The following is a 25,570-nucleotide window of genomic DNA, read 5'->3' as shown; positions in this document are numbered from 1 at the left end:
GCACTATTAGTGCTGGAAGAATTATAAGGAACTAACGTAAGGATTCAAATTTGTAATTGTGTTAGACACATTGTTCTCATAGAACACACATTCTAGTTGTTTGTGCTACTATATGTGCACCTAGACTAGTTGAGTTTATTCTTTAAAACACATGACTGCTTTACTGTAAGTGATGCATGACACACTTAGGTTTAAGGTTGTAGATGCTATGCATTCTAGACCATGTGTCTTGTGTAAGTTGGAATAACTGTAGTACTGAAATTATACAACAATTTCAAGTTGTATGTGTGTCTATGTTGAATTTGTTTGTCTCCTAAGTGGATCACTCTGCTATCTTCCGTATAGCTGCAGTTACACCATGTACATGAGCATAGAATTGCCATAAGGCTACAATGTGCTTCACAATTGCATTAAATAAGTTGTTAGGAAAGAAAAATGGAAGGAAGAAATCAAATTAATGGGAAATAACGTCTTTATCTTCTATCTGTGCAAGAATCTTTAATGAGAAAAATTACAACGCCCAGTATTTATTAACTAAAACAATCAATCTGATTGTCAATTCTTGAATAGGCTAAATCCATTCAAGATCTAAACATGATTTAAAACTTGATTCTATTGATCTGTAACCCAGTGATAAGGGGAGGTACAAGTTTTGATTTTCCTTTGCAACAAAACCACAAACAAAGTGGACAAGTGTTAGCAAACTCCACTCTGGGAGCGCTAGATCATATGGGATCCGATCAGGGAAGTTATTTTACTGGACATGTAATTAAAGTTGTGTGAAATGGTAATATCAGGCAGAAACTCTTCTGTTTTTACAGACCACAGAGGTCCAAATGGTCAAGTATTTGAATGACACCATAAATACCAATTGTTAAACAAACAGCACAACACCACAAATGGTGATCTGGTGCCCTAATCACAGATCTGGCTAGTGTGAGATTCCCCCAGGAGACCTGGGTGTCATAATCCTCAAAACACAACAGACTGTGTAAGCACAGCTGCAACAGCAACTCAAGGTGCAAGATTCTCTGACAATGCTTAAACTGACCACGAACATTCAGTTTTATCTGGCCTTTATCTTTGCAGAAACATAATCATAATAATGATCTATGTCTTTGTAAACTAAAACAAATTTTCTTCTAATGGCATAAAATCTTAACAGATTAAAGCCATTTGCAACAACTGTCTGGATAAGACCATTCAAGAAAATTAAGATGGCACCATCTATCTTAATGCAATTTGTTTAAAGGTTCAAGATCAACTGTTTTTTCTGTGTGTCTGTTTCCCTTTCAGGACTGACAGCTGCCATTTTTAGGGCCAGATTCCCCAAGGGTGTCTGGTCCCACCTGCATTTGGCCAGGACACAACTTTACTTGCAGAAGATGGGTGTGTAGAAACTTCAAGAGGCCATTCAAACCTCATTGCACTCATAGATACATGGCCTCCCAGTGTAGAACTGGAACTAAATTATGCAACACAAATCATGGTAGGATAGACACCACCCATCTTCTACACAAACATACAGAAAACACACACACTACAAACTCACAACATTTCTACCTAGCATAGATCATAAGACTATCTAGGCTAAAATTATTCACATAATGCAAATTTAGCATACATCATTTACCTTCATACATATAGGACAAGGGAAATTATTGCCATAATTTCTTTTCATTTTTAATTGTGTCAATTTTAAGGTGTTATGGAAACACTGTTATATGCAGGACATGTGCAAGGCTTTTGTCACACATCAATTAATAGAATTTCCGATCATTCAAATTCCAAATTCAAAATCTAAATGAGACCTATTCAGTAATGCAACTGGTCTCTTTAGAGAAAACGTTAATTATGTCCAGTCCTTGGCATTGTTGCAAACTAGGAGGGCCCCCTAGTTTCCAACATATGACCAATGACAAATGTAACAAAAGAATTAGAACTGAAATGCAGGCATTTCTGTCAATCTGTTACTCAATTCCCAGTCAGACCTGTATTCTTGAGTGTGACTTAGCCTGCACATCAAATGCACAGATGATGGTTGTAAAAGCTAAACAAGAGATTTCAAATCTCTGTTTCAGTAAATTCCATTCTCTAATTGACTTGATTGAAACCTTAGTTTTGCATCAAGGATTTGCAGTTAAAACAACTATTATAAACAGTTTTATAATTGTAATTATGAAATTGTGTATTTCTATGTTTAAGTATGTGATATATTTAATTATGCATACCACTGGTAAATATACTAGTTATTTCGACTCTTTGCTACTTTCCTTTAACTCATCCAGACCAAGTCTAAATTCCACTATCATATCACAGTGATAGTGAAGAATCTGGTGTTTAGAATGAGACCTGCTTACTAAAGATAGGACTCTGAAGAGGAGACCTTGTTTACCATTCGCACTTTTGACATGTTCATCATGTGTTATTTTGTGTTATTCTGTTTTCCAACAACCCTTTTTCTCATCTTACAATAATATCAAATTCATTAGTGTTCAAGTATTGCATGATCATCCAAAAGTTGTTCAGGTGTCCTGCACGCAATGGAGCATCATCAGTGAAATGAATCCTTCACCCATGGACATTTGACCTGCCCGGCAACGAAACCTTCTACTTGAAGGTAACCGAGGACTTCTCACAGGATCAATTAAACCTGGGGCGGACACAGATGCTTCCGTAAAGTGTAATGAGACTTTCCTGACACGTTCTGCTCATGCTGACCAACACAACAGACTTGGTACAACCAGTCATTCTACAGACAGAATACCACCACAGCCAAGTGCAGGTGGAAACAAACCTGACCAAGAGGATCGCAGACATCATGTCCAGCTGCTGCAGCATCCACTCACCGCAGTATACCCACACCTAAAGGGACTGTGTGTCACAGAGATGCATTCTGCAGTACTTTCATCTTAATGTTCAACCTGCCTTAATGTTGTTATTTCAGGTGACGACTTGACTCCTGCACCCATCAACTGGTGCTGCTAAGTGCCAGCCTATGAACACTGAAAACAACACCCAATATATGGAAGCAGGAAATGTCCAAAAGTGGCCCCTCGGGACTGATCGAAATTTGCCCCAAGGGGCCAGGGGCGGAACTGTAAGACTTGATTTTCCTGCTAAGACAAAAACTGAGATCAAGCACCCTGCAATAAAGCAATAAAACTCATCTGGAGAGAAGATCTCAAAGAAATAGCGTAGGACAACGCCTTGCCCTCACACATCTACAGGATGCAATAGCCCTCCCCCCAACACACACACACACACACACCCTCCTTCCTTTCCCCCTGACTCAAGTCACTGAAAGTTCTCCAAGAAGTATAATGTATCTGGTGTATCTATTGTTTATTCCTTTCATGTTTGGTATCATTTTAAATGTCTCAGTGTGATTGGTAAAAGGGTCTCAATTTCACAGCAGTCACTGATATTATGAAGAAGATTGAAAACTAAGGATAATTCTGTTCTCCTTTTGGGTGTTGAAAAACCCACTCCTCTCCCCCAAAACAGGTGTTGGTGTAATAAATATTTACAACCCTTTTGTTCTGGTCTGTATATAAGGTAAAGTGCAAAGCAGTCATGGGGGATCATCTGTAGCCAGAAGCCCCCGTGCAGAGATGGGCGAATGTCTGAAGACATTCACACATCACTGTATGTATATGCATTTCTTTGGGTAATTCACGTTATGCATTTATTATTTCTGAATTGGCTTCTAATTGTACATTAACTGTAATGTAATTGGCATGATACATTTTTACTTGACAAATAAAATATTATATTTGGTTTATTCTGTATTATTCTTAATTCATTATTTCTAGTAGATTAAAGCGAAGGTATTACCGCAAATCTGTGTTCAGGATTGATCATACGGAAGGTTTAATAGATGGAGCATAGGGCACATCAATTAAGTCCATTTCGATTTCTGGCTATCGCTGCCTTAAATAAGTTGCAGTTTTCGTAAATATATAAAAACTATGCTTTTTGTTACGAGTAAGCAGAGCGCGACCGACTTAAAGGTAGATATTTACCCTGCATCCAATGTTTAAGGTCAGAACTGACGAGTTTGTGTCCGGGAAGAGCACTCAAGTCGGCCGAAGTGACTTTTCTAAAGCGATACCGGGACTGCAGTGAACGAATAATTGAAGATATAAGATAATCAGAATAATCAAAAATCTAAATTAATGAATAACCAATGATTCATTTCTATTTGGAAACACAACCTAAGAATGAGAATCATTTGAAATTGGAGTCAGATTAAACGAGTGAAATTAAGTGAACTTCACAGATGCGCTGAAAAGACATACACACGTTAACCTTCGCCCAGGCCGTCGGATTCCGTTTTTGGGCCGATGCAGGGTTCCTTACACAAGTTTATTATAACAATAATATTAAAACTCACAAGGTTAAAAGAACATTTCTCCAGGCATCTATCTGCAAAGGCCTATTAAAGGGTTAGTTTACCCAAAAATGAAAATGTAATTTATTACTCACCCTCATGCCGTTCCACATCCGTAAGACCTTCGTTAGTCTTCGGAACGCAAATTAAGATATTTTTGTTAAAATCCGATGGCTCCGTGAGGCCTACATAGGGAGCAATGACATTTCCTCTCTCAAGATCCATTAATGTACTAAAAACATATTTAAATCAGTTCATGTGAGTACAGTGGTTCAATATTAATATTATAAAGCGACAAGAATATTTTTGGTGCGCCAAAAAAAAAAAAAAAAAATAAAATAACGACTTATATAGTGATGGCCGATTTCAAAACACTGCTTCATGAAGCTTCGGAGCATTATGAATCAGCGTGTTGAATCATGATTCGGATCGCGTGTCAAACCGCCAAACCGTCCTTGACACACACGTTGTTTCATGGGCCCAATTCTGTGATTTCTTCAGGAAAGTCTTTCTTCCTTATGACAGCCAGGAGCAAATAATGACATGTATCTTGGACTGTATACAAAGCCCTGAAGAGCCCCTCCCTACTTTTGTGGCCCACAAGTTCAGAAAGCTGAAAACTCCCCCGCCAGAGCAAGAACAAATCAACCTTATTTCTAAACATGCTCTTGAAAAGTACAGAGTTGCACTCTATGGAACTTCTGTTTCCTCTGTCATGGATCTTCTTCTGAGGGGTCATGAGCTCCATGTGGTTCTTGGACCAAGTAACTGTTTCCCACCTTCAGTGCAGAGTAAGGCTAAACTTAGCAAAGAAACCTACTGTTACAGGTGCTCACAGCCGGGCTTCACTTCTCGTACATGTCCAGATTGCATCTCACTTTCTAGAATGAGCCCACAAAAAAAACTGAGTGCCTCAACTTACTAATGCTGCTGTTCCAGAACAACCTGTTCTTTGCCATGTGGAAGATCCCACCTCACCCTCTTTTGGAACACTCCATTTAGAGTCAAGATTAACTTACATGGCCAGGTGTTGGATGCTACACTCATTCAAAATTAAGCCAAACTGAAGGCTAATGTTAAACCATGGACTGCTCCCCCAATCCAACTAGCAGACGGTGGGGCATGCCAACCCTTGGTTGGCTTTTGGCTTTATGGGACAGCGTTTTTTTCACTGATTTGCTATTGTCCCATGCCTACCCTCCACCTTGGTCTTGGGAATGGACCTCATGTTGCAGGCTTCCATTGTCATGGAGGAGATGGAAGGCAGAGAAGTGCAAGAGTCGGAAGGCAGTTTGTTGTTTATGGAAGTCCCATCTTCGGCACTTCAACAAAAAGTTGAGGAAGCATGTTTAAGTAATGCTGAAAAGGAGCAGCTGACTGAGCTACTTGACAGTTTTTCTGACCTCTTCAACAGTCACCTTGGCCGCACATCATTAACAAAGCACTCCATAGACACGGGGAATGCCAAGTCAGTCCACCTTCTCCCTTATCGAACCTCCCCAGTTAAAAAGCGATTGACTGAAGACCAAATAGGAAAAATGTTAAACAAAGGCATCATTGAACCGGCAACGGGTCCTTGGGCTGCCCTCGTTGTGATAGTTCAGAAATCTTGTGGTGAACCACGATTTTACGTGGACTATCGTGGGCTAAACCAGCTCACAGTAAAGGATTCTTATCAGTTTACACAAAAATGTATACAAAATATGTAAAATGATGGTTACTTAAGTTTATAGTTTCACTGTATTAATGTGAATTGTATGTATTAGTGTTTTATATTTTATTTTCTTTAATGTATGCTTTTTTTTTAGAATTTTGTCCACTTTTTTTCACGATCACTTTGAGAAAATGTAATCAGCAGAGTCGCATAGCTCGTCCTGCTGACTTCTCATGCAGCATCAGTGCACTGTTTGCTGTTTTTCCCAGTCTTGTCTTGTCCTAGGCCCAGTACAACAACTTTGAGTGACCATCCACCTGATCTCAGCCTGAATTATTTCATCCAACACACACAGTCACATATAAATATACACACACACACACTACTGTAACTTCCAGGTTTTCCTACAAAAATAAGTCATTCCTGCACCACTATTAAACAGGAATAACTTCAAAATAACAGAAACACAATGACATTAAACACTATCCCTTTACTAAAATATACACAAAATAACACCTAATTTCATCATTTATTCTCTCTATCCAGAGCAAAACATAATTTTTAAAGTTATCAAGACAGTTTCATTAAGTAACTTTTTAAACGAACACATTTCGGTTTAAATTACACACAGTATTAAGTTGATGATATGATCAAGATTATTGTCAACAGATCTCAGGTTTAACCCTCATCCTCTCCTCCCGTACCTGAAACACATCCTTCCCTCGTGAACCCGAATATTATACTTATTCATTTTTTTTTTCTCCAGAAAGCTTATCATTGTTTTCTGTTTGGCTTTAATTGTTTGCCTTAATTGTTTTCATTATTTGTTTACAATTGTCTTCATCGATTGTTTTCTATTTTTAATGCATTTTTGGAGATATTTTTAAAATTTTATTTACTTCTAAATTACTAGATTTATCAATAATGTAATTTAATGATATAATTTAAGCACATTATTTCATTTAAATACAAAATAACTTGTTAAGAAAACTTGTTTAAACAACTCAAAAAGTCTCACATTGGTGTCTCTGCTGACCTCTTGTGGGAAAAAATATATAACATATTATTTCATGACTCTTGCCACTAGATGGCCTTTTAGCTCTATATGGAGCAAACAAACTGTTCCTCTGGGTCCTAAAGTCAGTTTTTCTTTAGTATGCATTCAGGTGTGTGTATATATATATATATATATATATATATATATATATATATATGTATATATATATATGTATATGTATATGTATATGTGTGTGTGTGTGTGTAATTCAATTTTGGATAAGTTTTAGCATTTTTACTTTTAATTTTGAGCATTTTTTTTAGGTTTGTATTCATACTGAAGTGTCAGATATTAAAAAAATCAAGATATGAAGGTGGACAGCAGGGGAAAAACAAAACAACAACTTAAAAACAAGTAAAACCTTGAAGAATATTTATTTGAAAGTGCTGATTTTAATTCAGAATTCTAAAAATAAAAATAAAAAACACTGTTACAGCTTAAAAAATGCTAATGCTGTTATAATTTCACCATTTATTTCACATTTAATGAGAATGATGTAAGAGAGTAAAAGTGTCCTCATTTTCTAGACTTTGTACAAACCTGCAGCTCTGAATTAATAATAAAGACACTAGCATTAACTGATCAACAAGCAGACAGAAACTATACAAAAAACATGCTGAACTGAGAAAAATAACCAATAACTACAAATAAATCAGAGCATCACTTGGGTTTGTTTGTTAACATGTAAAAGACATTGAAAGTATTTATAATGGCACTGAATGACACCATTAGGACTCAGTTATATTAGATTCATATTCTTCTGCTCATGTGGTTTTTGTGTCATTATTTGACTGATTTGTGATGTTCTTGTTCACAGAGGCATAAAGTTCACTGCAGTTTTCCTGAGATCCAGCTTTTGCTCCTCTGATGGAAGCATAAGTCACTTTATCATCACAGCGAACCTGAATGAACATCACAGTTATTGTTTCAACACACAATTATTACAGCATGATGTTTGAGCTCAATTCATGACACACATTCAGAAGAAAACACAAACTATCATGTTGAGAGAAGCTGGACAACATCAAGGAAGTGTTTCTCACCTTGTTCTTTCTGGGTTGTTTTTACTGTAGTATAAGTGACCTCAGTGTACGTCTCATCATATATCAGCTCCTAAACATCAATGGAAATATGAAAAATCACCACAGTGTCAAATATACCCAAATATACACAGATTATTGAAGATGAATCATATTGTTCACTGGCAGTAGATGAATGTAAATGTTGATTGTGTCGTTGGTTCATCATATTTATTCTTATCTGTGAGTTTTAGACCAGAAACAGTTCAAATACACTAACCTGTCATTATATAATCTGACTAATACGAGTGTCATATTTCAGGGTCAGAGCTTATAAACACTAATAACTCATGGATCGACCTACAATACTCACCTCAGAGTCATCAGTTCCTCTTCTGTTATCTGAAACATAACGTCAAGGGAATATTTATGATCAAACACATAATACAGTCTCGAATGAAATTGATTTTAGAAGAATTCTAGTGCATAATATAATTCTTACATAATATGAGAAACTGTAAAAACTCACCGTCTCTTTTTCTGCGAATCATCCAGAGAATAAGAGCAGGAAGGAGAACAGCGAATGAAGCGACAACAATCACAATCACAATCACTGAGAGAGAGACGATATTACAGTCATATTAATACTGATGTCCACTGAGGTCATTTTCACTACAATGAGTTCATTTAGATCCTGATTCTAGAAAAACTCCAGAGTGTGAAAACAAGCACTGAAATGAGGATGATGTTCATACACACCTGGAGAGGTTGGAGTCAGTGCTGTTGATGTAGTTGATGGTACAACTATTGAAAACAAAATCATATTTGAAGGCATGAGCACAACATCAAAACATTTATTTACCAAACTGAGAGCTAAAAAAAAAAAAAAAAAACTCAATTCAATCATCCACATATACAATGGAGTATATTTATTTTAGTGTTTAAGCTGACTTCCTGTTTGTGTGAATGATTGAGGTCTACAAATTCAACAAGCTCTTTCTCAGTAATTGAATCACTGAAATGAGAAAGTCATGAATAAATACCTTGTTGTTCAGTAAATCCAGGTGTTTGTGCAGCTGCTGTCCTCTCAGAGTTTGGGGTATTTAATGACTTCTGATTCTCTGTACAAATTAAAGGATGGATTAATTAAAGCCAGTGTGAACCAGTGAAGTGAGAGACTGATGATGTGTGACAGTGATCATGTGATCATGAACCTTGTGTAGGAGCTGCTGCTGTAGTTTGGCTTGATTTCTTCTCAGAGTTTGAGCTGCTGACTGGAATCAGTGTTGTTGAATCAGAAGATGAATGTTCAGATGTTCATCTGTAGGACATTAACATCATATTTTACAGTAGTAATAGTTGTTTCTCACCTGAACTCTTGACAGTGTATCTGACTGAGGTCTGGAGTTGATTTCTGAGAGTAAGCTGACATCTCCACTCTCTGTTGTCATCTTCATTCAGGAGTGTTGTAGTCAGAGTGATGATACAGTGATCTGATGAGAATAATATCTGATATCTGGAGTCTGTCCTCAGATCAACACCAGCCTGATTCACCCACAACAGCTGAAGTCCCTCATAACGGACCAAATCATTACAAGTTGTGTCATCATATGAACACAACTGACAGGAGAGAGTCACAGAGCGACCTGGACTGATCTCAGTCTGTGAGGATGATGATGATGATGATGATGATGATGGAGACACTGAAACTGAACACAAGACACAAATCACAGACTCTTCAATCATCATGTGAGTTTAAAGGGAGAATCTGTCCTTTTTGAATTGATCACATAATCATAAACTTACCATGAAGAACATGCAGTAAAACATCTGCATCAGTTCCTTGTTGTTTGTCATTCACATATTGTCTGCAGATGTATAATCCATAATCTTCTTCTGTGACGTTCTTGATGTTCAGAGAGCAGTCAGACCCCAGACTCAGTCTCTCATGTCTCTCTGTGTATTTCTTCTTTATCCCTAATTCAATCAGTGAAACTGCTGCTGAATGTCTGAATCTGTTATAGATCCATGTAGTTGATTTGCAGTCAGAAAGATCATTATTACAGGGCAGACGGACATTTTCACCAGAACTGTTGAACACATGAGTCACTTCTGCTGCTCTAGTACCTGAAACACAGTATATTTGAGTGATTATTATGTTATATATTAGGGGCAGTTGTGGCATAGGGCCAGCTTTACTAACAGTTTGCGCCAGCACAAACCCTCTTTTGGCGTTATAAATCTAATCTTTAAATGTGTTGGCACCACCTTACCTCACAGACCTTTTAAAACAGCAGACATCTAGATCTCTTAGTTCCTCTGATCAACTGCTTTTAATTGACCCTTCGCCAGGTTTGATTGACAGGTGATCTAACCAATCATAACGCCTAAACCGCCATTTTGTCCGACAAAGCAGTCAGGGGAGTTCGCAGATTAATATTGGTGGACTTGAACTTGAAAAATGAGTGTACTGACATCTTTCTGTGGATGAAATCTGGTTCATTCATGTTTATTTGATGCTATAAATTAACTAGTAAGAAGAGATGATCGGTTCACGAGCCTCTTGATGAGGCACTACAGCGATCTGTCGTGACACATTAAAGAGCCACAAATGGTATTTATTGTTTAAATGTCTTAAGAATTACGAATTTTGAAATGTGAGACTTTGTTTCATATCAAAAGTAACCTGCTCTGTCTTGTCTCTCGACGTGTTGTCAGTTTCCTCTTTGCTCCACGATGTATTTTTCACTGCGTGAGAACATGATGTGTGGCGAGAGAACGGCATGGCTTGTCGGACATAGCAACAGTAAACTCATTTATTATCTCAAGCTTTTAATTCTACTGGGTATTGAGGCATGTTTTACATTACTGTGCTTACTTTGAATTTACCTCTGTATTTTCTGTTTTATTTCTTTTTATCTTTGTACAGCACTTTGGGCAATTGAGCTTTATAAATAAATAAAATAAAGAATATTAATAAATGAAACTATAAACCATATCAGCATAAAAAGCAGATGATTCAAATACCGTCTTTTTTCCTCATGAACACAAACATCACACTCTCCAGAATAAAGTATTTGTCTTGATCAGAGAGCTGTTGAAATCTCTGAATATGAAGATAATTGTTGATCATCAGATGTTTGAGTGACTCTATGTCCAGTATCAGGAATAATACAGTATGATCTGTATGTATCAATACACAACTCTGAGATCACAACGTGAATGTGTGCAAGAATAAACTGAGCATGTTCAAATCAACTCTTTCCAGACTAATTCCACTAAATGTCTTTAGAGAAAATCCAGATTTCTTTACCTGTGAGAAGTGAAGAGAGAATGATCAGTCCCAGCAGACACAGATCACACTTATCAGCCATTTTCTGTTTCTGTCAGTCTCTCTCTTCATTATATAGTTACAGCTCCTCCTTTAATCATCATCAGCTCCTCCTGTGGTTGAGAACTTCCTCTGATCTGAACTGAGTGTAGTTCTGGTATATAGTTGTTATTTAGTGACACGATGTCAGTACATAATGGAGAACAGTTGATTTGTTCTTCATTGGTGTTTAAATGTAATGTACAGTACACTTCTACTGTAATAGGAACAGTCCCTGAAGATCAACTCATGGTTGATGTTCAAGAGCACAATGGTAACAGCTCAGGGAGTTTAACCTACAGTCATTCTGTTTCCACACAGACTTTGACACGACAGCAGCTGAGAAACATGTTCTTCAGTGTGAGAAAGTGTATATTGTAAACCACACTGTCTCAACACACATCTGATCTGAACACAGTTTATAGGATATTCTTTGCATTACTGTTAGTTTACTTCTTTATTTTAGCAGTTTCCTTTATGCAGTTAAAATCTAGAAATAAAATCATTAAGTTATTAGTGATAAAATTAGTTTGTTAATGAAAGACCATTCATTATCTATGACTCATTTGTAAAAAAAAAAAAATAATAATAATAATTCTAAAACAGTTTTTAAAGTATTATTACAAAGTATTATTTTGTAGTAAAGTTGACTTGTCCCAGTATCCACACTTACACTCTTAGACACTTATTTTGTACAATAACTTAATTAGAAGCTCCAGAATTACTGAACACAGTTACACAGGGTCGACTGAACAAACATTTAGATGTTTATCTTAAAGTGAACAATATCAAAAATCAAAAATGTAAATAAAGTTGTGTAGAAAGTTGTTTTACAACACTATAAGTGTGTCTCTTTGGGTGATTAAAGCTTCTACACACACTTGCAGTCTTCACACACACTTGAACAGTTCGGCCAACACTAGCTGATACACATTCATGCTGCTGCTGTGAACATGTAAGACACGCTGCTGCTGCACCAACAGACGTACATAAATCCTCCAACAAGACAGGAAAACAAAGGAGCGAAAACACAACACAAGACAACTCTAAGAAGTAATTCAGGGGACCTGTTACCACAACTTAAATAAATGCATGGTTGCAAGTTAAAAATTGCGAAAGAACGAGTTTAGATGGATCTGGATCTGCAAAGGATTTCAAGAGAAGATTAAGCATCCACGTCACAGCCGGCTATTCCACTCTCCTTCATCTCTGAATGTTTTCAGAAGCTAAGCTAAGTTCCTTTTAATGCTCATGGTTTTAAAGCTATCAGGCTATGGGCAACATGTTTGTGCTAAGCTTTTGTGATCATATTGGCCATGTGCGTTACTTATCTGTTGTCATTGGAAACCGGCTCGATCACTGCACACGCTGGTCGGGTCACTTTCGTTTGTATAGCAACAAACATGCTGGTCGGGTCGCCTTTGTTTGTTTAGCGCTATACATCACAGATTAAAGCAGCTTTGCGGTAGAGACAGGAAAACAACGATTCAAGGTGCAAACGGATTATTCTGCTGTGGCGCAGCACATAGTAAACATGCTCGTTCTTAAAGCTATAGTTGTTATTTGAAAAAACACTCGTTCTTAAAGCTACAGGCTGTTCTTAAGGCTATCTAGTTGCTATGGAAGGCAAATGTATCAAAAAATGCTTATGACTTAAGCTTCTAGTGTCATTGCCGCATACTATAAGCACATGCTGTGGTAAATTTATTTGGGTAAATGCTATCTGTTGTTTTAGATTTTCATGCTCTTTTCCTGTACCCCGACATCTCACACAATCTCGAAAAACTCAGCAGCAGGCTGGATATTTCGTACAGTCCACTAGAACCAGATCAAGTCTATGTGCATGACAGTGCACATATAATGCGTGAGGCACCTCTTTTCTGAACTTTTCCTGCACCCCGACATCACCGCAGCTCCATCATAGCACTGGCCAATGCAGGCGTTGACATCGATGTTGCAATAACTGAGAGTTCTTTTAATACACTGTAGAAGAGAATCCGCATCCAATCCATCAGCTGGCGTAAAGTTTAAAAACTCCTCCATAACATTCCCAGCATGAAGGTAGTGGACTACAACCGAAATCTGTTCTTTTTTGCTTATGTCCTTACTCTCGTCAACAATTAATGCAAAATAACCAGCACCCTTCAGTTCATCACTGATTTGTTTTCTTACCATATCAGCCATAATAGCGATTATCTCATTTTGTACTTCATGATGAGTGTATTTAGCATTTGACGGGTTGTGTGCTATTTTTTTTTTTTTTTTTTGCAACCGTTTGGTCGAAAATGCTGATGACATTGAAGAGTTCAACAAAATTTGCCCTGTTCGCTGACTGCTCATCCTCTCTGTGGTCACGCTGAGCAATGGCTGACATGCCGTGTAGCGCAAACTTTCGACCGCTGCCTTCATATAGTGCCGATTTTCTTCACCACTTTAGAATGTCCCTTATCTATAATGTTCAGTGTTTTTGAGCCATCTTGTACCCTCTGTTTAAATTCACACCATGCTTCCATCGAAAACTTGTGTGCAGCACTAACATTATGTGCTTTAAAACTCGGCTGTGTTTACGCTCTTTACGCCAGTTCTGGAATCCAGAAATTGTGAACGCTGGCTCTAGACGGACACCATGGCCACCCGCAGCTGCAAAATGTCTGCATGAAAAACAAAATGCTGCATCCTTGTCAACAGAATACTCCAGCCAGTCAAATTGGTCATAGCGTCCTGGAGTAGAAGGCAGTGACTGTGATGTAGGTAGAGAAGCGTGAGGAGGCATCACGTCGTCAAACTGCAAACTCCTGCATTGTGGTGAAAGAAGAGGGGGATGAGAGAGTGAGGAAGCATAGCACTGTGAAAACCTCACCTCTTGTGACCCAGAGATTAAGGAAACTGCTCAGAAATGAACAGAAATGAACTCTTTTGTAAATCAAAACTGAAGATTCTCCACCTGGCCCTCCTCCAGGGGAAAGAGCGGTGCACCCACCATCTCCTGAAGAGCAGCTCCCTCCATCTCTGTGTCGCCTGTGTTGCGACAGCTCGACATTGTGGCCTGGGTAATGGCTGCTGCTGCACCAGAGCAGATGTAGATGCTGCAGGGGGACACCCTCGGTGATGGGCAGGAGGAGGAGCAGCCCCTGGTGGGGCAGAATGTGTTTGATCACTTCCGTCTGCTTCTGTACTACCGAGAAATGCTGGGCAAAGTCCGCAGCAGTGGCCGGCCTGGAAGAGAAAGTGAACTTTGTCGGCCTCCTTTATCTCAGTCAGGTTCAGCCAGAGATGACGATCCTGGACCACTAAGGTGGACCTCATCTGACCAAGGGCCCACACTGTGACTTTTGTCGGCCTGAGGGCAAGGTCCATCACCGTATGCAGTTCCTGCATTAACCCGAGATCAGAACTGAGTTCTGTACTGAGTTCTGAGTTCAGTACCTTCATGCAGCTCTTTTGGTGCTTTGGACTGGTGTACTTGCAGGAGGGCCATAGCATGCAACGCAGAGGCAGCCTGTCCAGAGGCACTATAAGCCTTGGTGGCTTACCACAGAGCTGTCTCAACCACTAACTTACAGGCCTTACGGGCATAAATGCACTGCAATCGCATGCTCCACCTGAGGAATACTCTGGGTTCAAGCTAAATTCCAAGATCGGAGCCTCCTTCAGACAGCACACCAAATAAACACTGTATCTGATTTGATGTATGTGTGAACTTGTGAAATGATGGAATTTTAAATAATTTTTCTTTTTTTTTAGAGCTGGAAAAGTCATGGAAATTTATTTTTTTCTTTTTTGAGTAAAAACAAAAAATAAAAGTAAAACAACTTTGCATCAGATTTTTGAATGACAGTTTGACACACGTTTGACTTATGATTGCTATTTTCAAAGTTGCATTGACACAAAAAAAAACTATACAGCAATCAAACACATTAAAGGAAAGTGAATCATTGCCTGAACATAAAATAATGAGTGTCCATATAAGGGTCATTTGTTTGTTGTATCTCTGCAATTATGATAATGGTGATTATGGAGTCATCATCATACAGATTATTCAATAATCATTAAGTCAAACTCAGAGTCTGTATGAAGTTTGATGTTCTGCATCTATTCCAGAGTCAAGACTTTCTTACAATATTAAGATGGTTGATATCCATCCTACACTTCCGTAACTAAAATAGTGAATTATTTATAGCAGTTCTGGTGTTTTCAGAGCTGTGATCTCACTGTTGAGGTTTAGAAACATTAGAAGCACATAGAGCAGTGATCATCTCTGAACCAGTTTACACTGAATCATTCTGATGTCACTTCCTCTCTAGTGCTGCACTACATTCAACTCTATCTTTTCAGTTAACAATAGCAGAAGTTCAGCCTGTTTAATGCAACGAATTTTAACCCAGTTTTAATTAAAGTAACCAAAAATCAGCCTCACTGATTTGAGGATAAAGTTCATCTAAATAAAGCCTGTAAAACTCAAAATAGTTTATGTACATGAGCGTGTGTGTACGTGCACGGATGCACGAGTATGCATGTATCCACACATGCAGAGGTCCGAGGCCTTTATTTTTGCTCACCCACATGTATATATGTGAACATGTTTATTTCTGATCCCTCCACGACACAAGTGTTGCTGGTTTTGTTCAAAAATAACTCTGCTTTTACTCCATGCACCTTGTTGGATGTGTGAAGTTGCACCAGACTAATTATATTATATGTGAACATGAACATGATGAACACGCTCCTGAACACTAATTGTTTCTCTGATTTTCGACTCCCCCATTCATTTTCAACGGGCGGTCATTTTTGACCAATATCAGCTCAGATCAATGAGGCCTACGATCAATCAGTTTCAAAAATAAATACAAAACCTGTCCTAATTTAAAGAAAACAAGTTGACAAAAAGATTGAATCCAATATCTGGAGATAAAATAGTGTAACAAGTGATTTATAAGCTATTTTTGTAGGCCGGTCATTTTTGACCAGGAACACCACAAGTGTGACTTTATGCCTTTTTATAATAAATAAAAACATTTCAAAAAACATTTCCTGCTTAACCATTAAAGCACACTAAAGTGATAAACAATGCATATTTTTTGTAAAATTGACAAAATTATCTACAAAAAACACTTTTTTCACTCAAAAACTGAGGTGCCTGCTCTGAGATCAATGAGGCCTACGATCAATCAGATGCAAAAAAAAAAAAAAAAAAAAAAAAATACAAAACCAACTAAATGAAAGAAAACAAGTTTACAAAAACACTGAATCCCAATATTTGGTGATAATATAGCATAATGGGAGATTTAAAAGCAATTTTTGTAAGCCAGTAATTTTTGACCAGGAACACCACAAAAAAAATAAATAAATAAAAAAAATAAATAAATAAATAAAATAAATAAATAAATAAATAATTACGAAAATTATCAAAAAAATTAGAAGTAGTTATACCCTGTGTGAACAAAGTCACGGAGTTTCAGTCCAATGCGATAACATTAACTAATATTTTCGGGAAAAAGAAAATCTTCTCCAGGTCAAAATGACCCGAACATCACATGAGGGTTAAAAGGGTTAACAGCATTTCAGTCCATACTCGATTACCAACCGGCCCTGTTTCCCTGCTCAGGTGAGCCCTCCGAAGTTCCAGCTGTAAACCATTGGCTTGAGGAAAGAGAGAGGGTCTGGAATAAGCTCCTGTCCATCTCCAGAGGGCAGTTCAGAGACATAAGTGGATACCTTTCAGTAACAAACCAGCTTTATCACTAATAATTTTATTTCTATATTTTAATGGCATGCTAAAAGAAAGAAGAGAAACTAACAGTAATGCACAAGTTTGTGTGCAAAAGAATATCCTATAAACTGTGTTCAGATCAGATGTGGTTTGAGTCAGTGTGGTTTACAATATACACTTTCTCACACTGAACAACATGTCTGACACAAATGTAAAAAAAAAAAAAAAATTGTAAGACTGACAGAAACAGAAAATGGCTGATAAGTGTGATCTGTGTCTGCTGGGACTGATCATTCTCTCTGTTCTCCTCTGACAGTTCTGTCTGTCGTGTCGTTGTTCAGTGTCTCTTTGGTGTGTTGGTCATGTGATCCTCTGGTCCCGCCTCCTTGTCTCCATTACCCTTGTTTAGTCCTTGTTGAGTCCTCGTTTATCTGAGTGTGTTCACCTGTTCCTCATGTCCTCTGCTCCCTTTATAATGTGCTCTCTTTCCCTCTTGTTTCTCCAGTTTGTTGTGCCTCTTGTGTTATGTTACTGTTGTTGATAATAGTGATGATGGGAGAAATGAAGCTTTTAAAGCTTTGAATCAACTGAACCAATTGCTCCTCAAGCTGATTCATTGTTTGGAAGAGTTCAAAACATCACTCGCTGGTGACCCCTGCTGGTCAGAACAGTGTAAATGCAACAAAACTCAGACCAAACATGATTAAAAACTCCTTTTACAAACCTATTGCAAATGTTTTCTTGAAAGTAAAATCTATCAGTAGTGATACCCTGCACCTTGTGTCAAAATGATTGATGATGACCTTTGACATCTCTGACCCCGTGACCTCTGCGGGGCCACCCACGACATTCCCCTCCCCCACGGGCCACCCACGAAGTTCTCCCATCCCCCCTCCCATGGTTGACCATAGTATCACCCCAATGACCTTTGACATTGTTGGTGATCCTCCGGGGCCCGATATGACCTTTGTCCACATATTTTGAATAGCGATGTTGCCCTGTGAACCTCTGGACATCTTCTGGGTGATCAAATTGCAGACGGATCATTTTAAAGGGTTGAGGGTCATTTTTGAACTCTGACACGCCATATTTGAGGGTCACATGTGCGATGTGACGGCATCCGGCTGGCTCGTGGTCATTTTATGACGCTCTCATCTCTCTGTCTGTGTAAACGATAAGCAACAAGAGACTAGAAACAGTCGGATCAAAATAACAAAAGAATAAACATGGTATATTAAAAAAAAAAACATGTATATTTTATTACACACACAAACGTGTGCAGATGTATACATTTCAATCATTCTGTTCTTTTAAGGAAGTTGGTGATAAAATTATAATACACTGAATTACAAACAGTTACTAAATTTACTGAGACCATTTAATTATAGTTTTAGCTAAATGAAAAATGCTTATGAAATATTAAACACACAAAATGAGGTTCATCAAGTAGTTGAATATTCATTTTAACTTTGTGAAAGCATAAGAGGTTTTTGTGGATGTGTCCAGACATGTTTTGTTGAGGCCTTCCATAGACAGGACTATTTTTCTATCACTATCCCTAAACACAGCAATGCATCATGTTCTAGAAGATCATTATGTTTGTAGCATGAAGTAATAGTAATAATAGTAATAGTAATAGTAGTAATTACTCCACTAGGTTTAGGTTTGAAATATATATATTGTTCGTTTTAGTCCCCTGGATCACGCTACAAACATGATGATCTTGACTTTATTAATTATTCATTTATTAATTTACTATTAATAGTAAATGTGTGGAGTTTCATAAAATGGAAATACTCAATAAAGTAGGCTAACTATGTTACAGATGTGGATTGGCTGGATTCCACAACTGATAATATAAAACATATATAAGACAATACAGCATTTACTGTAGGTGTCATAAAATTGACTGACGACTTAATTTGAGAACTTTTCTATTGCGTTTCTGATTTGGCTGTGAGATTCGCCGATTTTGGGTGCGTAAGATGTGATGGATTCTGTTGTCCAGTTGGCATTTTCACCCCAAAATGGCTGCCGCGCTACCAAAGCGCCACCTAGTGGCTGTTACCCAGAAAGCACCAGAGTTTCGCCTCTTGGCTTCTGTACTCTTTGGCTCGAGTGTGACGTTCATCAGTCCTGATTGCGCTCGTTCTGGCCCGTTCGTTTGCGTCTCTGCGCCTTCATGCTTCTGCCCGGGAGGAGCTTGTTGTTGTGGGAGGATGATGACTTCCTGTCGCTCTGATGGTTTCTCCGCCTCATTTCCTGTTTGGACCTCTGTTTGCCCCTCCTCTTCTGTTTAGTGAGGCTCTGGATCCTGCAGAAAAACACAAGATGAATCTGAACTATCGATCTATCTATCTATCTATCTATCTATCTATCTATCTATCATCTGACCATATCTATCTATCTATCTATCATTGTGTAATATGTATAATAATACAATTACCCTGACTCATTGTTAGAAGTGTTTGGCTAATATATTGAGATTGTGGTTTATAAGACATGTGATTTATATGATAATTATTCATGAAGAGAAAAGATAACTTGTTTATAATACATTAAGAAACAAGATAACTGGTTAATGATCATTTTTCATTAAGAAAAACAAGACAACTGGTTTTGAAAAGCATTTAATAATGAATGTAATAATTGCTTATTAAGAGAGACAAAACAATGTTTTTTTTTTTTTGTTTTTTTTTTTTTTTGTAAAAATGTTTAATAAAGCATGCTAGTAGAAAAGTAAGGAAAAAACATTAGTAAGAAAAGCAGTTATTACCGTTGAAAGATGTCTGGCAGACGAGGCGCAGGAGACGGTAAAGGAGGAGAATCCGAAGAAAGAAGACAAAGAAGCGAAGGGCTTTATATAAGCAAATCCTGAGGGGCTTTCCAGGGCTTATGACAGCTCAAGATTTCAGGTTTGATATATTGTCTGTAAAGGACTAATGAATTATGAGGGGATCTATCATAGATCATGAAGTCAGAATTCAGATCGTCTATAAAAGGCTGGAACATGAAGATGACAGCAGAGGCTGCTTCATGACCAACCTGAAGAGCTTCTCCGGCACCAGAACCAACACTGATATTGCCTCGACTGAAGAACTTTTTGATATTTATACTTTATTTAATCACTTGTATAGAGTTTTTGTAGAATATATGTAATGCTAGAAATACTAACTGTAATAAATAAATGAACTTGTAACTTGATAAATTAATGCCACGTGAGGCAGAGTTTAGTTAAGTCGTTGAACCTGAACAGACCACGGAGAAAACTTCTGTCTGATTGTAAGTATTTTAAAGTGCTTATAATTTAGATCAGATTTGACTTACTTACCTAACCTGAGAATAATAAAGATATTAGATATAAAGATGGAATAAAGATATATATATATATGGGTGTTTCTGCAACTACGGCACTTTTGACTCTCCCAATTTTAAAAAAATCTCTCCTCTATGAATTTCAGTTTTAACCATCACAGTCTGTACTGCATATAAAAATGTACACAAAACTGAATGTAGACGTTAAGATTTTAATCTGGAACATGTTTATTTTTTATGGTTTTCATCTCTTCTTCTTACAAAATGTCCTTACTGCAACATTACAATAACAGTAATTTTATACACTTTTCTTTTTTAATTCCCATAAAAAATGTAATACATTTACATAGCTACTTTCAAGATTTGTCCATTTTCGTAAATACCGATATTAAAAAAATAATTTAAAATTAGGGGAATTTATGATATTCTTTATGCCATGAAACTTTATGACGCTAACCTTAGATATCAATTGTTTTAATACACGCCAAAGATAAAATATTTCGCTCTTTATGACAAATATTGTCATTTTAATGTGTAATTCATCTCTACTGAAGGGCTGAAATAATTTTTTGCAAACAACAGTCTGACTAATAATAAAATAAATCATTGCTGCGGTAATGACAGTTTATGTCAGTAAGGACACAATGTTAATGACGCATGTTAATAATAACCTTAATAATAGAGAAAAACAGTAACAGACAAAAACAGAAGGGATTTTGTCAACGAGGTATTGCAGGAAAGACTGGGTTAAACTGATTTTCTTGTTTCAAAAACTAATATTTTAAGAACTTCTATTATAACAACAAACTAATTTAATTTAAGCACATTATTTAATGTAAATACAAAATAACTTGTTAAGAAAACTTGTTAGAACAACTCAAAAGTCTCACATTTGTGTCTCTGCTGACCTCTTGTGAAAAAAATATGACATGATATTTCATGACTCTTGCCACTAGATGGCCTTTTAGCTCTATATGGAGCAAACGAACTGTTCCTCTGGGTCCTAAAGTCAGATTTTCCCTTGATTTTTTTCTTCAGTATGCATTCAGGTATATTATATATTATACATTATTATACAAAGGTTTAGCATTTTTACTTTTAATTTTGAGCATTTTTTAGGTTTGTATTTACACTGAAGTGTCAGATTGTAACTGTAATTGAAGTTATGAAGGTGGACAGCAGGGGAAAAACAAAACAAAACAACAACTAAAAACAAGTAAAACTCTGAAGAATATTTATTTGAAAGTGCTGATTTTAATTCAGAATTTAAAAAATGCTGTTATAATTTATAATATGGCATTTAATGAGAATGATGTAAGAGAGTAAAAGTGTCCTCATTTTCTAGACTTTGTACAAACCTGCAGCTCTGAATTAATAATAAAGACACTAGCATTAACTGATCAACAAGCAGACAGAAACTATACAAAAAACATGCTGAACTGAGAAAAATAACCAATAACTACAAATAAATCAGAGCATCACTTGGGTTTGTTTGTTAACATGTAAAAGACATTGAAAGTATTTATAATGGCACTGAATGACACCATTAGGACTCAGTTATATTAGATTCATATTCTTCTGCTCATGTGGTTTTTGTGTCATTATTTGACTGATTTGTGATGTTCTTGTTCACAGAGGCATAAAGTTCACTGCAGTTTTCCTGAGATCCAGCTTTTGCTCCTCTGATGGAAGCATAAGTCACTTTATCATCACAGCGAACCTGAATGAACATCACAGTTATTGTTTCAACACACAATTATTACAGCATGATGTTTGAGCTCAATTCATGACACACATTCAGAAGAAAACACAAACTATCATGTTGAGAGAAGCAGGACAACATCAAGGAAGTGTTTCTCACCTTGTTCTCTTTGTCTTGGTTTTTACTGTACGCAGTGACCTCAGAATAAGTCACATGATCATCTGTCTGCTCCTAAACACCAATGGAAATATGACAAACCAAGATATTAAAATGTATTTTTATGTAGTGTGGTTCTACTACACGTATATTTACGTTTTCATACACACAAATACGTACAATATTGACGTATTTATAGCACTAAAACGTAAAATACTTACATACTGACAGCAATAAAACATAAATTATTTACGTATCCAAGTGTGTATCACATGTATTATTATTAAAATCATGGCATTAATGTTTTGATTCTGTTGTATTAAATCGTCATATCAATACATGTTTTTAGTCACTTTTATTAATGCAGTTTACTCATCTACTTAATATGAAATAACATTTCTGTTTGTGATTTGTGCTTCAAACTCATTTCGGAGGATTATAATGTTAAACAAGACTACACTTTCTTCTTCTTTCAGCTTCTCCCTTCAGGGGTCGCCACAGCGAATCATCTCTCTCCACCTATCCCTATCTTCTGCATCCTCAACACTATCATCCACTAGCTTCATATCCTCATTTGCCTCCTGCCTTGCAGCTCCATGTTCAACATTCTCCTACCAATATACTCACTCTCCCTCCTCTGAACATGTCCAAACCATCTTAATCTGGTTAATAATACTTCGTTACAGTACTTAAGTATTTTTTGGGAGAATACTTTACTTGCATTTTTATATTTCTGTCAACTTTTACTCCACTACATTTCCTAAATAAAATGTATACTTTTACTCCGATACATTTTCCCAAAGCATTTTCGTTACTTACTACAAAATAAAGTCGGAAGAACACAGACTGCAAGCAAGCATGTGCAAACAAGCGCTCGCACAACCGCGTTGATCTCATTTTTCGGGTTGCGTCCATTGCTGGAGTTTTTGAGATGAGTGCGCTGTCATTATACAGTACGAGAGCGGCCTCTAGAGGCGAAATGAAAACTCACTGATGCCTCTGAGAGTTTGTTTCGACACGTGACGTGAGGCTGCGCGCTGCACAGAGCGGGACACTTAAAAACGGATTTAAAACATAGACAACAAAACGGTATGTTATACAGTGTACACTAGAGTACATGTTTTCATATCATTATGAAGTAATTAGTTTGTTGAGTAGATGCTGCATTAGTGGAGAACAGTAGTTTGTTTGCCGTCGAGGCTGAGAGGATGCTAACATTAGCAGTACCTCAAGCGGTTAAAACAATACAAAAACACCAACTGTTTAATGTCACCATTGTTACCATTCATTTGCATTAGTTTATATCCATTTGTTCGCTGTTATGCATTCGTTATCCAGCGAAGCTGCATATTTAAACTGTATCCTCATCATGCAGCGACAGAAACACAAATCAGAAATGTATTCGATTTCAGTTCTTTTTTTAACACACATTTTGATTAGATAATCAAATTTTCTAAAATAGAGGCAAATAATGTGTGAAAGTACATATACATATAATAGACCTATGCTATGCCTTTGTAAAGATGGCAATTTTTAAGCATGACTGTTTGAATTTGTATGAAATGGAAACACTACAAAAAGAGTCCATTTGTAACATTAAATAAGGTTAATAAAAGTAGTTCGTTTTTAATTTCAACATTTACATTTTAACATTTTAAAGTTGTCTCTTACTTTAGTTATAATGCACTATGAATTAACATGAATGATCTATGTATAATTAATATATTACTATTTTTTATATTAAAAATTATAATGAACATTTAGCCATTTCTTTTTAAATCAAAGAAACAAACTGTAAGAGTTAAAACTGAACACAATCTTGCTGCTGAAACTGTGTATAGAACAATTTTTTAATTTTTTTCCTTTTGTATTTTACACTTACTTGTACTTTTACTTTCAATACTTAAGTATGTTTAATATCAAAAAAATACTTTTCGTACTTAAGTACAAAATATCACATACTTTAAAACTTTTACTCAAGTAACATTCTAAACAGTGACTTTAACTTCTACCAAAGTCATTTTCTAGTAAGATATCTATACTTTTACTCAAGTATGGTTTTCGAGTACTGCTCTGATGTACTCGTTCCTAATTCTGTCCATCTTTGTCACTCCCAAAGAGAACCTCAACATCTTCAGCTCTGCTACCTCCAACTCTGACTCCTGTCTGTTCCTCAGTGACACTGTCTCTAAACCATACAGCATAGCCGGTCTCACCACTGTCTTGTACACCTTCCCCTTGATTCTCGCTGATATTTTCCTATCACACAGAACTCCCGACACCTTTCTCCACCCATTCCAGCCTGCCTGCACTCGCTTCTTCAACTCCTTCTCACACTCTCCATTACTCTGGACTGTTGAGCCCAAGTACTTAAACTCCTGTACCTTCTTCACCTCTTCACCCTGTAATCTTACTGTTCCACTTCCCTCCCTTTCATTCACACACATGTACTCAGTCTTACTGCGACTGACTTTCATTCCTCTTCTCTCTAGCGCAAACCTCCAGGTTTTCCTCCACCTGCTCCTTGCTCTCACTACAGATCACAATGTCAAGTCAAGTCACCTTTATTTATATAGCGCTTTTTACAATGCAGACTGTGTCAAAGCAGCTTTACAGTGATAACTGGTATATGGTATCAGACATCTAACAATGTCATCTGCAAACATCATTGTCCAAGGAGACTCCTGTCTGAGCTCCTCTGACAGCTGGTCCATCACCATAGCAAACAGGAAGGGGCTCAGAGCCGATCCCTGATGCAGTCCCACCTCCACTTTGAACTCCTCTGTCTGACCTATAGCACACCTCACCATTGTCCTGCTCCTCTCATACATGTCCTGCACCACTCTGACATACTTCTCTGCTACTCCTGACTTCCTCATACAGTATCACAGCTCTTCTCTTGGCACCTTGTCATACGCTTTCTCCAAGTCTACAAACACACAGTGCAACTCTCTCTGACCATCCCTATACTTCTCCATCAAAATTCTCAGAGCAAAAATTGCATCAGTTGTGCTCTTTCTGGGCATGAAGCCATACTGCTGCTCACAAATTTCCACTACCTTCCTTAACCTAGCTTCCACTACTCTTTCCCATAGCTTCATTGTATGTCTCATCAACTTTATCCCCCTATAGTTGCTGCAACTCTGCACGTCACCCTTATTCTTAAAGATTGGCACTAACGCACTTTTTCTGGT

The 25,570-nt window shown here is 37.1% G+C and overlaps 3 protein-coding genes across 14 annotated transcripts in view; 1 reads left to right on the top strand and 2 right to left on the bottom strand.

Moving 5' to 3' along the window:
- Nucleotides 1-25,570, top strand: part of LOC127508155 (CXADR-like membrane protein) — a 252,545-nt gene that overhangs the window by 51,706 nt on the left and 175,269 nt on the right. The window lies entirely within an intron of this gene.
- LOC127508160 (uncharacterized) overlaps nucleotides 1-25,570 on the bottom strand; it is a 75,877-nt gene that overhangs the window by 6,369 nt on the left and 43,938 nt on the right. The window contains exons 9-10 of one of the 3 annotated variants that reach the window (XM_051885868.1): nucleotides 22,380-22,451; nucleotides 21,736-22,238 (exon numbers count right to left, since the gene is read on the bottom strand). The exons of the other annotated variants lie outside the window; for them this stretch is intronic. Coding sequence (XP_051741828.1) covers nucleotides 22,101-22,238; nucleotides 22,380-22,451 — 210 coding nt within the window. The 3' untranslated portion in view covers nucleotides 21,736-22,100. Of the gene's footprint in view, nucleotides 1-21,735; nucleotides 22,239-22,379; nucleotides 22,452-25,570 lie in introns of those variants that run through there. 3 annotated transcript variants of the gene reach the window in all.
- Nucleotides 1-25,570, bottom strand: part of LOC127508159 (uncharacterized) — a 448,826-nt gene that overhangs the window by 417,884 nt on the left and 5,372 nt on the right. Inside the window, exons 1-8 of one of the 6 annotated variants that reach the window (XR_007928706.1) lie at nucleotides 9,494-9,581; nucleotides 9,338-9,444; nucleotides 9,167-9,244; nucleotides 8,883-8,927; nucleotides 8,653-8,736; nucleotides 8,497-8,525; nucleotides 8,148-8,217; nucleotides 7,862-8,006 (exon numbers count right to left, since the gene is read on the bottom strand). The exons of 3 other annotated variants lie outside the window; for them this stretch is intronic. Coding sequence is in view for 2 of the 3 variants with exons in the window: in XM_051885864.1 (XP_051741824.1) it covers nucleotides 9,930-10,250; nucleotides 11,437-11,497 (382 nt within the window). In the remaining variant the exon portion in view is untranslated. Of the gene's footprint in view, nucleotides 1-7,861; nucleotides 8,007-8,147; nucleotides 8,218-8,496; nucleotides 8,526-8,652; nucleotides 8,737-8,882; nucleotides 8,928-9,166; nucleotides 9,245-9,337; nucleotides 9,445-9,493; nucleotides 9,582-9,929; nucleotides 10,251-11,436; nucleotides 11,837-25,570 lie in introns of those variants that run through there. 2 more of the 6 variants (XM_051885864.1, XM_051885862.1) reach the window with 2 other exon arrangements.

This window comes from Ctenopharyngodon idella, chromosome 3, assembly GCF_019924925.1.
Source record: "Ctenopharyngodon idella isolate HZGC_01 chromosome 3, HZGC01, whole genome shotgun sequence".
Lineage (NCBI taxonomy): Eukaryota > Metazoa > Chordata > Actinopteri > Cypriniformes > Xenocyprididae > Ctenopharyngodon > Ctenopharyngodon idella.
The sequence above is the reverse complement of the archived record's forward strand: the minus strand, read 5'-3'. Positions and strand labels throughout refer to the sequence as shown.